This window comes from Phaethon lepturus, unplaced genomic scaffold (assembly GCF_000687285.1).
Source record: "Phaethon lepturus isolate BGI_N335 unplaced genomic scaffold, ASM68728v1 scaffold8846, whole genome shotgun sequence".
In the NCBI taxonomy this organism is placed as follows: domain Eukaryota; kingdom Metazoa; phylum Chordata; class Aves; order Phaethontiformes; family Phaethontidae; genus Phaethon; species Phaethon lepturus.
The window spans coordinates 91,020-105,880 of NW_010548315.1; the positions used below are offsets into that span (position 1 = coordinate 91,020).

Sequence of the window (14,861 nt, forward strand, 5' to 3'; positions counted from 1 at the left end):
GCTTCTCAACCAACTGCTGGACTAAATCCTAGTGACTTACAGGTGATCTGCAGTTCTCAAATTTCATCTCCACACAATAATTCAACAGCGTTTTTTTTCCAATGGAACTCCTGAAACAACTATTTGTTCTCAAACTGCATGCTCTAAGGTGGTGTATGCCCCACACTCTGCATCAGCAACATCTTTGCTTTCTATTACTCTAGACCTCTCGCCATTATCTTGGCAACCCTAACCTTTTATGTTTCCTCTGTCACAGACCTTTCTAATTTCCTTGAGTTCCTGGAGTTCTTGTGTGGTTTTTCAGTGAATTAATTTATAGGACTGACTTTTGCAACCCAGCACATTACGGCAATAGAAATATCACATCTAAAAGGAAAATAATAACCCGAGCCCCCCTATAGTAAGAAGTTCCTACTGTCTTGGAGGAATGTGGTAGGAGGTTAGAAGATCCTGTAACTAAGGTTACATATGTAGTTTAATTAGGCCTATTTAAGGTTTCTTCTAATCCAGTCCCTTATGCATATGAACTGGAGTTTGGGGTTCAGTGCCTTTTTTTAATGATATGCTGGAGTAGGAACTAGTTCAAGGAAGAGAGAGACTGGACAATTTAGCTACCGGATAACAAAAGTCTTTACTTGGCCTGTACAAACTGATTTTTAGGACATTTATAATCCATTTTAAGAGAGATTTCATGGTGATATCAGAGAAGGTCTATCTACAGCACATTCAAAGCTGTTCAGAAAAAATGCACTCTGTAAATACTGTACATATTCCTAGTATGTTGTCCAAATCAAACTTCTCAATGAAAGTCTTGCATGTTGAAATGGTACCTTGCATCTCCTCATTCAGTTTTGAATTTGTTGTGCCTTTTTCAGTATTGCTTTCCAAATAAGAGATTAAAAGATCTTTCTATATTGTCTTAAAGAAGTTTAATATTGTGAATGCAAGCAGCATTAAAATTAAATGCAAATTTCTTGAAGACATGATGTTTATTGATTGAATTTACTTCTGTAGGGTTGGGAACTTTGGAGAGAGCTTGTTATTTTTTTAAAAAATAAATAACTTTTTTATTTCTTTTCTGTAGGAGATTCATTTACACAGTTCCGATTTGCTGATGAGAAAGAATGGGATAGAGAAAACATATGCCATAAGCAGGTAACAGAATTGTCATTCAAATGAGTTTGTATGGATAATCACCCGGCACAGAATACCTAGGCAGTTGTGCTTTCAGCAACAAATTGTTTAATACAGTAATAGCACTCTTTATTCTGTATATTTTTATTCATTTGACTCTCATGCTGGAGGCTCTTGGGTCTTGTCCTTTTTTCTATTGAAGACTAATCAAAGCAGCAGGCTAGGTTTTTAAGTAACCTTGGAAGAAAAGAACGAGCAAATCCATCCAGTGAAGGGAAAATAAGGGACTCTCACTTTGCTTTACTGATGTGTTAAGTCAGCCTTCCTTTTTCAGCTCTATTCAAGAGAAAATAGTTTATTAAAATGACTATAACAAAACCTATATGAGTATATTCATACATTTGACTATGAAGCTTGTTCTGGTTCTTTCAAATTAACAGTTCATATTCTGTGGTTGAAACTTCACCTCCAGAAATGACTATGGATCCAAGTAGGTTTTAAATTATTAGCATGCCGATTCTTTGTGCTGGAATAAAAAGGGGCAAAGCAATAGGAGTCTGCCGTTTTCTGTATCAGGGTACTGGAAAGTATCATAATCTCTGCAGCTGCCTTCCTCACGTAAATCAGCTAAATTATTGCAAGATAAATGCTTTTGTCTTCCAAGCTTTTCTTAAAACTGCTACAAAACTGTGCTTGAGTGTTGCTTGAAAACTATGGATGTATTCAGATTTTAAAAGTTTGCCATTTATTTCCTAAAATATTGACAATAATTATTCCCTGCGAAGTGATATTTAAAGGTACATTAAAGTTGCAGCGTCAAATTAAAATGAGGAAATAAAACCACGTACAGCATTGGTTTAAACCATCATATGTTTGTTCAGTGGGATAGAGTCTTTCAGTGACTGTGTGTGTTGTTTCTTACCAGCTCCTCCTGCTCCTAGTGTGCAGGATGTCACTATCCAGAATATTAATTTCTTCATAATTTCCTTGTAGGCTTGTCATTATAGCATTTAGGTGATTTGAACATACTAATTAATTTCTTAATGGCAAAAGCTGTTGTGAGCAGAGTGAAGTTACACGTTGCCAGTGGATTTCACAAATATTCTTCTGGCTGCCAGTGACGAGACTGCACAGTTTTGGAGCCGGTCCCACGCTCTCCCTCATTTTGAAGTGTGCTGTAGTAGGCACATTCTTCTGCCTCTGTCCCTTCCAAACTGTAGTCATTTGTCCTGCACTATCCAGAGATGTTGTTTCCAACTGTTTCTTGTTTTTCACTGTTAGTATGTCAGTTTGAAATAGTTTACTGCACTAGTCACCATTATCCTTCCTTTGATGTCTTATTTTAGTCCAGAGTCCTGGCCCAGGTTTCATAGCATTATCTAATTTTTCACATTGTCTCTAGTCTTCAGCCTGTTATCTCATTTTTGTTTCTGGCCCATCTTTCTTTTCCCTGAAAGCTGGATCCAGGTCTAATTTTCATCCTAGATCCACTTTGCCAAATTCCTTGCCTTTGCCTCTTAGCTCACCTGTTTCTAGTTCTTTGCCTGTCTATACGTTATGTACAAGATTAGAGAATTGTAAACAAAGTCAAGTGATTATGATGGAACAAAATTAAGCAGAAAAGGCATAAAAATCATTGCAGAATGACTAGATATTTTCCATTCCCTATTATTTGTAGAAAGCAATGGCAAAGCATCAGTTTCAAATGTGGAATGGAAATGTTACAGTGACATCACCAATAACGAATTTTCAGTTTATTAGGAATATTATCATTCATTGTTACAAAAAGTAGATCTGGATTTGCTTTATTGTATATTGATAACATGCAATAAAAATATTTCAGAATGTAGTCTGCAATTTAAAAATAAAAAGTTAATAGTAATTTGGATTTTTCAATTAAAAATGGCAATTCCAGCAACAAAGTATGCTTCTACTTATTTTCTTGAACAAATAACTATATGTGCTGTGAAGTGTTTATAATTTATTAAATACTGCTTTGATCCCTTTGTTATTCAAACATCACTTTCAGTGAAACCTCTCCTTGGATATTGAATGCCTTCTTCCATTACGCTATTTCTACAAATTGCTTTTTGCCTTCATCCTCAGCCTTTCCAGGAAGAGTTCCCTGTCTCCATTTTCACCTTCATTCGCAATGTTCATTCCCATTAATCTTTTTGCAAGTGTACTTAGTTCTTCCCAAATGCACTTAAGCATTATTCAATGATACTTGACTTTATACAGTTTTTTATGTTACCAGATTAATATGATTTCCTGGTCCTTTGCAAATGTGCAGAAGCCACGTTTGATCTTCAATATCTGTCAAAAGAACTGGGTTTTCTGAAGTTCTAGTTCATTGCTGGGCAGCAAGAGTTGTTTGTTGAAGACTTTTTGAGGTTACTTGTACTAGTGAATCATCTTTGGTGACCACTAATCCATTGTAAAATGAAGTTGTTAGTAAAGAAGAAAAATTCTAACCATCGGATAATCAAGTTGTTTGGTCCTTTTACTCTCATTACTGGATACCAGAACCAGAATTTGGATACAAGAAACTCTTAAACCAACTGAATTGGTTCTTTTTAAAATTTATTTTAATTTTATGAATATGCTATTGGAAAACACTATGTCTTTGATGTTCATTCTTGCCGGTGTCAAAAGCCATTCAGTTGGCTGGCTTTTGGGAGCAGTGTCCTTCGACAAATCTCTTACCATATGGCACAAAACACTCCTAAATTATGAGTATTTGCCCTTCTAAATGTCTGTCTCAGTCTATACCATATTGAGAGGGACAATTTTTTTTTTCTCAAAGCTAGATTTAGAAGCAGCTTCTCTGCTTCCATGAAAATGAGAGTATAGACTGAACTTAAGCATTTTGTTGTCAGATTTTAAATGATGTGATGGATATCAAATTACCTTTTTCATTGATGACGAATGTGCTCAATGTTCTGCTGTACTGTGAGCTCGAAATCTGTTTAAGTCTACCAAAGTCCAGGTGTTCTGTAAAAACATGAAATATTGCTGGTCTATTTTGTGTAAATTTTGTTTTTAATACTTTACAGCCAAAAAAAGGGGGTCAAGAGAAAAGGAAACTTCAATACCTGTCACATTAATAAAAGACAGTTCCACCTTTTAAGCAAGTAGGCAGCAGGAGAGTATCTTTCTTGAATATAATTTTAGAAGTGTACGTAACTCTAGTTTGTTGCTTTTGTAAGCATCGAAACAACATTTTAAAAGATGGGGAAATATAAAAAGGGCCATGTTGTTTAGGCACTAAAAACAGAGCTACGCAGAAGCTACATGGTTTGATTGCTTAGAAAACACTAGCAAGTCAGTAAAGACTGGTGATTCCCACAGCATAGAAAGCTTCACAGATTAGAAGATGTTTCAGTTGGAAAAGCCTCTTATGACATTGTCAACTTGCAGAACTATTTCCTGCTTTGGGTTTTCAAGGCATTGCCCAAGGAGCATTTCAGTTATATCTTGTTTAAAATGTCATCCTCTGTTTTTAAACCTTTGATTGTTTGCATTGTAGGTGTCTATATGGTAATTTAGCCAAACTGCGTGGTTACATGTGTAATTTAAAACTCTGAATTGCTGTATTTCATTAGATTGTTCTTCACATTATTTGAATGTGTGGAGCAGGGGAATGTAATAGATTAAAGTCATTACTAGTTCATTTTTTTTTTAATACAAGCATACTGTGTGTTGAATTATATTTCAGTTATCATCTGCACTTTCTGTTGACTGCCAGTCTTTGGTCCAGGCCCTGCAGGAACTGCCTCTACATCTGAGGTTGAATGTAGCTGCTGAACTTGTGCAGGTAATGCTGTGAATTTTCACAAGAAAATGCAAATATTCTAAGTGAAACAATCTATGCAAGAATGATTACTTTAAACTTGGTCTTCAAACATAAGTAGAATGTATTTTACAAGTAAATACATTTCTTGACACTGGCGTGTCAAATGGCATGTAATGCAGGATACGCCGCTATCAGTACTTTTTATCCTGTTGACTTTAAACAAAAGGCTTCGATACGCATCACATGAGATCTGAAGTCAGGCATCGGAGCGTTTGACATGGAATGATTGCACTGTTTTTGTATTTGCTTCTCTTTTTAGCAGCTGTTAAAAACTTGTACCAAAATTTTGAAAGTGCTTTCATATTCTTTCCTGTTAATTATTTAATTGTGATTTACTCTTCTACATAGTTAATAGCAACATAAATGTTTAGTCCATGAATTAAACTTATATCTGTGTTATAACAGGTAGAACTGTCAACCAAACAGGTGAAGAAAATGTCATTTATGCTTTGGTGAGGAAAAAAAAAAAAAAGCAACAGAATATTAGGAAAAAATGTTACTTTAGGCTGTGAAAAAGAAAATACCAATAAATACCAATGTAAGGGCAAAAGTTCCAACTAGACTTAAATATAAGAAAAAAGAATCTTACAAAAATAACCATTTGCTCAAGCATGGAAAAAGAAACATGACCCTTTTAGAAGAAATTTTACTTGTACTTGGAGTTGCATGGAGTGCTTCTGTGACTTGACACAACCATGTTCTTTTTTAAGGGAACTCAAATTTATGTCCCCAGATGTGATGTCTAAGGGAACCTGCAAATAAATGTTACTTTCACATACAAATTTCTTTTTAAGAGTTCTAGTCATGATGTTTATCAGGGTTATAAAAGGTGTGTTACGACATTTAATCTTTGTCTTGTCATTCTGACCAGTGATGTGGTCATTAGATATGCTGCAGTGTTGTTAATGCCAGGGCATCCTGATGAAAGCAGAATCTGTGTTCCACGGTTAAAGAATGACTTGCCATTTCTTGTTTCACTTTTTGATAATAATGTTTTGTGATTTGGTTCCATTTGTCAAAATAAACAGCTATATACTACAACTTTTGCTAAATGATTTTTAGCGACCTATAATATGGTTTGCTTTGCTTTCAGGACTGGAATTTTGGAGGGAAGGCCTAACATGAGATAAAATTTTTAGTTAAATTCTGACTTCAGTCATTCAAAAAAATCAGAGTATTGATGGGATTTCATTAGAGAAGAATTAAAGTAACTGTCCAGGAAGTATTTGTGAAACTATGGAACCTGGTCATTTAGTATACAGTCTCATAATAAGGGATAAAAGGATTTTGTAGTTGTTTCTGTACAAGTACCATCAAGGTAACTTGTTTAATTTTACATCTGAATTCAATTATGTTGAAATTCATTGTACCTTCTTAAGTTATTGTCCTAGTTTCAGCCAGGGTAGAGTTAATGTAGGAAGCATGAATTACAATCCAAATTAGACAGAATAGTAAAAATGGAGTTAATGACTAGAAAGACTAAAGTCCATTCTTTTACTCTTAGGCATCAACGCCTCTAGAGCTCCCACAGATGAAACCTAAAAATATTGAAGATGGCAAGAGGAGAGAGCTTCTGTTCCGACAGTCTCTGGCTCAAAGTGAAACAGTGTTGGTCTCCCATCATGTTGGTGATTCTGTTGCTCCATCAGAGCCTAGAAGTAAAAATGGTCCTAGGGCAAGTGCAGCAGAGCAATTTCAGAGAGCCCATCCGCTATCAAAGCAAGAGACTGACCATTTGGATGAAGAACTAGATCTTCTCCTAAATCTAGACGCTCCCATTGATACAGAAAACAGAGCTGTGTCAGGTGCATTATCCTACAACATACCAGCTGAGAAAGATCTGAAAACAGATTGTAGGGAAATTTCTCTTCTCCCCAGCATGCCCTTAGTTCATTTCCATTGCTCTCTGTTTTGGTGGTCATTTTGAATTCTTGATTAGCCCATCAACAGTACTGCTGTCATCATCTCTGTCATAATGCATTTCATTGATCTGGCCGTTATCTTTATCCGTGTTCTGACCAGTTTGTTCCTTTTAACTCCCCACTGAACCAAGGTTTCATCATTGTCAGTTCATTTTAAGCATTAAGAGTAATTCTTCTGCAGACCACCATTGGTCTATGAGTCAGCAAAATTTTAAATGGAAAAAATGTACTGCTAGAGAATTTTAGTGTGAGGAAGATAAAATAATGTTTTTATGTACGATTATCAGCCCTTAGTTCACTGTGCTGATAGTATACAGAAGAATTGACAGCTCTTTCTGGTAGCTTGTTATAAATGCTGTTTTTGAACTTTACTAGCATTGATTTTACAAAATTAAGTTTAGGATGGAAACAAAACACACAGAAACATGTTCATATTTCAGAAAAATGGGCAAACCCTTTCTTTTGTTTGCATTCCTAGAGGTTATACTACTGTTTGTTAGTTCTGATGGAGATGGTTTGCTGCTCCTCCTCAGTCCACAATGCTGTAAAAGAATTTGTAGCATCTCTGATTTCTTGCATATGATTTTCTTGCTGTCTGAGAAATTAAGTCCAAGATGGTTGAACATGTAGGATGTAGCCTTCTTGCTGAAGACAATCTTGAAATGCTCGTTCGTTTCAGTGGTGTGTTGGGCTTTCCACTCCAAGGCACAGTGTAAAATCCCTTAAAAAAACAATGCCATCAGAATATGGAATCATACCATGCTGTAATAATGATCAATCTGCTGTTGTGGCCGCCTGCTCCTCTCCTGAAGTCAAGTCTGCGTCGGACAGGATTGCCAACAGATCGCAGTAGGGACAAGTGTCTGCTGCAGACCAGGCCCTGCCCCCCTTGAATCAGATGGAAGCCACATTGCTCTGGTTGAGCTTATTAAGCTGCCTCTTTTTAATTGTTGCTACTACTTTTGGAATATGACTCGCTATTCTTCAAGAAAGAGAGATTGTGTTTAAATAGTCAGTTGTGCATTAAAAAGCAAAATGATCTGGGACAAAAACCTGGTATGGAAGTGTTTCCAGATTTTCAAGTCTTTCTGTTTGTTTCACTTTTCTAGACCCGTTAAAACTAGATGTGCCTGAAGAGAAGAGTACAGCGTCACAGCAACAGCAAAGTACATCTAAAAATGTTACTGAGGAAGAGCTTGAAGATTGGCTGGACAGCATGATTTCCTGAAGCTCGAAGTTTCTTATGTGAATAACTGAATATAGCAAATGTTAAGTAGAAAGCTGAATCTTCCTTTTTCTCCTTGTTTTTTCCTTCACCTGTTTCACTTTGTTCAGCATGCCGGATGCCCAGTTTTCTTTGCAATCAAAATTCATATAGATATGATTGAAAATTGTCTAAGACTAACAGTCTTAGAAAGGTCTAAAATTTGTGATGAAATTAGTTTTCTTTGCTAAAGATGCAGGCTACAGCACACTAAGAGAACAGTTATTTCACCTTGTACTTGCTGTATGTAGTCCTTAAAATAAAGCTTTGAATGAGCAATGAATACCTCTGTGTTTAAGTTGCCATCTTCACGCCGCATCTCCATATTGAAAATGAGAAGAAAAATGAGAAGGACGACAGCAAAGGTAATATTTGGTTTATAATACTTTATTGCAGTGGGTGCTTTTTATTAGAAGAAAAAAATGCATAATTCTAGCAGCTTCTACTTGCAGGTGACCATAGAGCATTGTTTTATTTTGGCCTAAGATTTAAACTGTATTCATTTTGATACAGTGTATGTCATTTAACAGCAGCATCTAATAAGCTGTTATTGAAGGTAGTATATAAACAAACTTCAAGTGCAATTTCATACAGAAAGACAGAAAAGCAATACTGGTAATGGATCTGTTCATCTAGAACACTAACATAAATAAAAAGTTTGCATAGCTATGTCTACAGAGGTTTTAAGGCACTTATGTTTCAAGGTTGACAAAGTATTTGAAAATGTTTTCTTTTAAACTGTTTAAAGCTTTTCAAGCTGTATCTTAATACATTCACTAGCAAATCCTAGGGGGAAAACTGGACAGCAGTTAAAATATTTTTTCTGAGACATGGCCTCTGATGTTAAAGTTCTTAAATGTCTGATGTTGTGCAATTAAGACACCTTTTAGCCCTTTCAGCTGTACTGCCAAACACTAGGTTAACGCTATGGTTAAAAAGTTGTTATAATTTCAGACTGCGTTTGAACTGGAAGGCTTAAGTTAATCTGGCATAGTTTTCTCTTTTGCAATGAAACAGGTCTTTTGTTGGAATTTTAATATGTGGTAGGTACAAAAAGCCTATGAAATAAGTGTCAAATTTTCTGTATGTCTTGAAGTTTAAAGATGTTTAAAGCAAATACAAGCTGTGAAATTACACCATGAGAAGAAAAGGGTTTTTTTTATACTGGATCTGAAGAGTTCAAGAATAAATAATTTCTTTTGTCACATTAGCCAAGTTGATCCTCATACTGTTTCCGGAAACAGTCCCCTGCTGGGAAGAAATCCCAACATCTTTCCTGGTACATCTTCCACACAAATGACTCCTGAAAATGATAAAGAGTATTTAATTTAACAGACACCTTGCACTTAGTGCTGTAGATAAACATTTAACAATAACCTATTTAACTATAACTCTTATTACCATGGAGTAGAACAGTGAAGACATTGAAACTCAGAAGATCATAACTCAAGAACATCTGTAGAAGTACTGTTCTGCACTTTTCTTGATTCGGTACTACTGAAATTTAAGCTCTATTAGAAAAACTGTGTAAGTGTTAAAATGGATCAGTTTGGTTACATCAGAGCAAACCTGTACACAATCTATATGTATAAAATGTGTTTTAGTTTGCTTGGAAAACATTGAAGTATGAGGTACTTTACTTTACTTTTGTAGTGTTTGCCTAACAGCTTCTTATTTGAAACAAGACGTAATTAAATCCTATTTATTTTCTTATTTCTTTACATTTAGGACCTAACAATACTAAACATACACACATCCATATACCAATCTATCTATATATATGGATTTAGACTATAAATATAGTAGCTTAACGACTAAAATATACTAGCTGTAGTTTATTCCCCAAAAATTCAGGTTTCATTTCAGAGAGAAGATGACAGTAAGATTACTGGTAAGTGACTTCTGATGGAGTTCAGTGCTGTGTAGAATAGCACACTGCTGCAGCCCACCCTCTCCCTTTTTTTTAACCCTTCCTTTTCTTTAACTGGCAGAAGAATTCAGGGAGGGTGGCATCGTCTCCACTCCTTGGTGGTACGTCAGTTCCACCTGGTGGTACACAGCTACAAGGCTGAAGAACTTAAAAATGTTGAAAGGTAATATTAAGGAAAAAAAAAATTGTACTTACCTGGCCAGTATGCTCAGTTTCATCCTTGTTAATGAGATACATTAAAAAGAACCTGAAATAAGCACAGGAGGGGGTATTAATGCAGAAAATGTAACATCTCTGCCTAACCTCTCCTAGACTGGGGTATGTGAGAGAGATTATGCTAACCAGCAAAGTAATGATGTTGCTAGGTGCCTAAATTGCTTATGTTAAAGGAGAAAAATCTATCCTCCAGCACTTCTCCTGTGGAAGTGCCAACAGATGTAAAATCTGTAGAAGTGCAAAAATGTGGGTTAGCATTTTCTTCACTTCAGTGCTAGAAGCACTACCTGAATTGGGCATATGCCTACTCTTTCTTATATACACACATGCTCCAACATCTCGCCATGGAAGAAGTTACTATGGCTACTGTGCAAGCAGTTAGAAGTGTGGCAGATGATACTCATCTGCACCAAGTTCCAAGCACTCGTGCCGTTCTGCTCATAAGCTTAGACTATGCCCAGCTACCTGCGCTCACTCAAACGTGGAGAGCTTGAACTGGTTAGCAGGGCTGTACAGTACTAACAATGGTCTCTGTATATGTAAGACAGCTCTTGGTTAGCCACTTGTGATGCCGTGCGTTTGGAATTAAACTTGGTATGTGCTTTCATTGTAAAGAAAGGCATGTATACTGACTTTAACATTTGTCTAATTAAAGGACAACCTGGTTAGAAAGATTGTTCACTATATACTCTAATATTAAGGAAATAATGACAATTTTTAATTTACTGTGAATTACAGGTTCTCATACACCAATTAAGCAATTGAATATAGTAAGAAGAGTTTGGAGGTTGTAGACTGGTAAAACTATGGATGTTAATGGAAATTTGCCTCACAAAAGTAACGTGCATTGATTTTGCAGTGTCGGTTGCTATGCAAGGAATAATGGAGCCTCCACTCCAGGAGGCATGCTTTTTTTTTTTTCCTTAATTTAAAAAGTTCAGATGCATTATTCCAAAGCCAGACTTCTTTAAGATACCACCAGTTCAGCTCCTTTGGTTCTGCTAGCACAATGCTCATGTGAGTATCATTGTTGTATGAGTAACTAATGCCACCAGATTAACTTTTGTAATATCCTCTTTGACCTGCTCTATTTACTAATGAAAGTAGAAGAACACTGTCTTGGGACTCTGCGCAATAGCCTAAATACATACAACTCCTGATTGCTGTCAGGTTTTGGAAAGCTGCGTTATCGCTAAAGAACTAAGGATCAGACTTGTACGTTATTTTTTGTAGCTTACCTTTCAGGAATCTTCCATAAATGCCTTTTTTTTTGTTTGTGGGCTTTTTTTTTTTAAAGTTGTCAAACTGAGGCTGATTTTCAATGGTCTCATTAAGGTTACCAAGCCCCCAGAAGTGACAATTAAACATTCAAAAAGTAAAGCAACTTACTAACTGTTGTTCCCTATTATTCCACATATCTGGGTTTCTTTGCAGAGGAATAAGGAGTTGGTGTGCCTTCAGGTCTCATTCCACTATGGTAGCTCATGTGTAAGGTGAGTGCTTTAAAGATAACCAGCAGATCAGAAGAGGTGAGACCAGAAAGAAATGGCGATATTCCTTAGTTCTACAGAATTCTCCTTTAGGATTGTCAGCAATGTGTGCACCTAAATTACTCTCGAGCTGGAAGGTCTCTCTATCCTAATTCCAGTAGTAAAATATACTTACAGATAGTTTCCAGTAGTAAAATATACTTACAGATAGTTTGCCAAGTTGTGTTCTTGCAAAGTGTGTGTTTCAAAGCCATGTGGGGTTGTGTCAAAATAGTCATTGCCAATTCCACAAATAAAACATTTGGTCTGGAAACACAGGTTGTGGTTACAAATGAATTTTAACTCAAAGACGCTATTTTAACTGGTAACAATCTAAATGACTAAGAGTAATGAAAAATGTAATGTGCCTACTCATACCTCCATATCTTCTCTCACTTGTTCTTGCTGGTCTCTTAGTTCACCAAAAGCATCAATAATTAGACCTATTTCAAATGGAAAAGTAGCAACACTTCAGTACTTGGCAATATTTGTATTTCAAGTAATGTCCGTCAGACATCTCCACTGTCTTTGGAGTTTAGCGTACTTGTGTCTAGGTTGAACAATGCAAGTTACAATCTATCACTTTCCAGACATCTAACATTTGTTTACACTGCCCTCCTAGCAGTAAGAATTTCTCTTACATAGAAGTACAATCTTGAGAGTGGAAAGGCGTGTCAGTACTTATATTTTGGTCAATATGAGCTTCCGTAATCTCACCTCTTTTGTTCCCATGACAGAATTTTGTTTTCATTCTCCTTCCCATGGAACTCTTGTATCCTGACTTTTGTTCAACAAAACCAACTCTGCTCCCACAGGCTCCCTGACCAGTTTGTGATGCATTTCACATTTGAAGCATTATTTCTCCACTTCCAACATACTAAGAATAGAGTTGGATCATTTTAAGGATTGTGACATTCATCTCTCTTTCTCAGAATAGATGTATTGTATTTTTTCTTTGCCAGCAGACTGCCATAAAACAGTGTTTTTTCCTAACAGCCTTAGGTTAGTTTAGACAATGAGTGTTGAATACCGACAGTCATTGAAGAGAGGTCTCGCTCTCTGTAAACCACAACTGCAAAACAATTAAAACTCCAAATCAACCTCTAAAGAAAGGAGGAAATGGGGATGTGGCTATGGTGACTTTCTCCATGTCATTTCCCCTTTCCAAGGGGAAAGCCTCCATTCCCCAGCCAGCTGTGGTGGTTCAAAACTAAAGGTGTGAAGAATGTCTGCAGCAAGGCTCTCGAAGTTTAAATGGCTATCATAGGAAGAACAGTGATGCTGCGCAAGCTGCGTCATTGCCGGGTAGTTGTCAAAGTGTTCATAAACACTGTAACCAGGTAAGTTGTGTTTCTCGTGCTTCGTCTCTGTGTAGTACTTGGGACAATGCATTATTTATGAATTAATTATAAAATTATTACTTTCATAATTAATGATTTTGTAAGCTCAGAAATAAGTCTATTGCTAAATTTACCTCAAACATAAATGTGGTTTAAATGCGTTGCAGAACTTAAGTAAACTAAATTCTAACAGTCTACTAAGGTAAGTGACGGTACCTTGAATAATGGCCAGTAGGATAACAATGACAAAGAAGAAAAATGTGATGTCAAAGACAATTCGATACATTTCATAAGGGTCTCCAGCAGGATCCTCAATTTCATCTCCAATGCCACCACCAGCTCTTACACCCACATACATATGGAACAGGTAACACTAAAAAAAGAGTGGAAAATTATATATATATTTACCATTAATTATTCTGTTTTGTTGGGTTTCTTTCTTTTAAATCATTCTGCTCTGCTACTTCTCTTCACAAGTTACAGTAACAAAGGACACGTAATACCATTCCTCCTATATCACACACATTGCACCAAAAATCTGTTATTGTCTTCACTAATGTGATTACATCTTCAAATACTAAGAGTCAGCATCAGTGGTTACCCTCTCCTCACTCCGTAGGTCTTACAGACCAAGACCATTTTGGGGGCATTTTTCTGGTATTTATTACTGTATTCAACTACATTCTACCCTTTATATTAATTCCTAAGGTTTCTAGCTTGCTCTGAGTAAGCAGAGGACATATTTTAAAGTCTTATAATGGAGTTTAGAAATGTTGGCAAATATTGCCATAAAATAAATAGTGACATATTCACAACCGGTAGATCTATCTGTGTTTAGGTGGCGTCTGGGTAATTTGATTTTGCAATACTAGATGTCTGGTTTAGTATATTGTAAATTGTTTATGATCTGGGAAACATAGCCTGTGTTCAGCTTGATGCAGAAGAAATTGCTTTAGAAAAACGTGTGTCGTATTTTTTGAACGTGTAGATCTTCATAGAAAAATCTTTAAAAATCTCAGTATTTAAGTTATGTAAGTATATTAAAATGAAATCTGCTGGAGCAATATACTACTGATGTTCCTCTATGAATCAGCTACAGAATTTTGTAAACCACCTTCAGTCACACAATGTGTGTTAAAACCAATGGAAATCTCTAAGCCCAGCTGGTGTTCTAAAGTCACCTCAGACAGCAATGCTGGTGTTAAATAATCATCATAAAACCTGACAAAACCGGTCTTTCATAAGCAAACACTCCACAGAATTATACATCCATTTTTATAATGCAACTTTAGCGTTGACATAAGATGCTGGTACTAGTTTAATCATACTTAAAAATGTACCTTGGAATTGATTTACCTCACTTGTTAGAGGGGTTTAAAATATAACGTAGTTTCGTTACTCAAACTACTCCTACATATATTTTATGACCAGACCCTTGTATCCAGAGGGATACATTGAAAACTGCCCAAGCAGTATTATTTATCATTTCTGTCATTTGCACATCTGACTTGCACTGAGTGTTTGAAAGAGAGTTTAAGAATAGGGAAGATCATTTTGTGAAGTCTATGACACACCTCTGTTCTGAGGTATTTTATTCTATCTTTAGCATATAACACAGGGCAGAGAGTGACTATTCCATGGAAGAAATGAGCTGGCCACAAACTCAGAAT

At 36.1% G+C, this 14,861-nt stretch overlaps 2 protein-coding genes across 2 annotated transcripts in view; one reads left to right on the plus strand and one right to left on the minus strand.

Annotated features, from left to right (window-relative positions):
* The window catches only part of AVEN (apoptosis, caspase activation inhibitor), a gene marked incomplete at its 5' end in the record, with an annotated part of 78,290 nt that extends 70,150 nt beyond the window's left edge, over positions 1-8,140 (plus strand). Inside the window, 4 exon segments of the mRNA XM_010289924.1 lie at positions 1,085-1,155; positions 4,853-4,951; positions 6,495-6,851; positions 8,018-8,140. Coding sequence (XP_010288226.1) covers positions 1,085-1,155; positions 4,853-4,951; positions 6,495-6,851; positions 8,018-8,140 — 650 coding nt within the window.
* An 817-nt stretch (positions 8,141-8,957) lies between these two features.
* The window catches only part of RYR3 (ryanodine receptor 3), a gene marked incomplete at its 5' end in the record, with an annotated part of 148,768 nt that continues 142,864 nt past the window's right edge, over positions 8,958-14,861 (minus strand). The window contains 5 exon segments of the mRNA XM_010289925.1: positions 8,958-9,479; positions 10,302-10,353; positions 12,018-12,118; positions 12,230-12,294; positions 13,408-13,564. Coding sequence (XP_010288227.1) covers positions 9,384-9,479; positions 10,302-10,353; positions 12,018-12,118; positions 12,230-12,294; positions 13,408-13,564 — 471 coding nt within the window.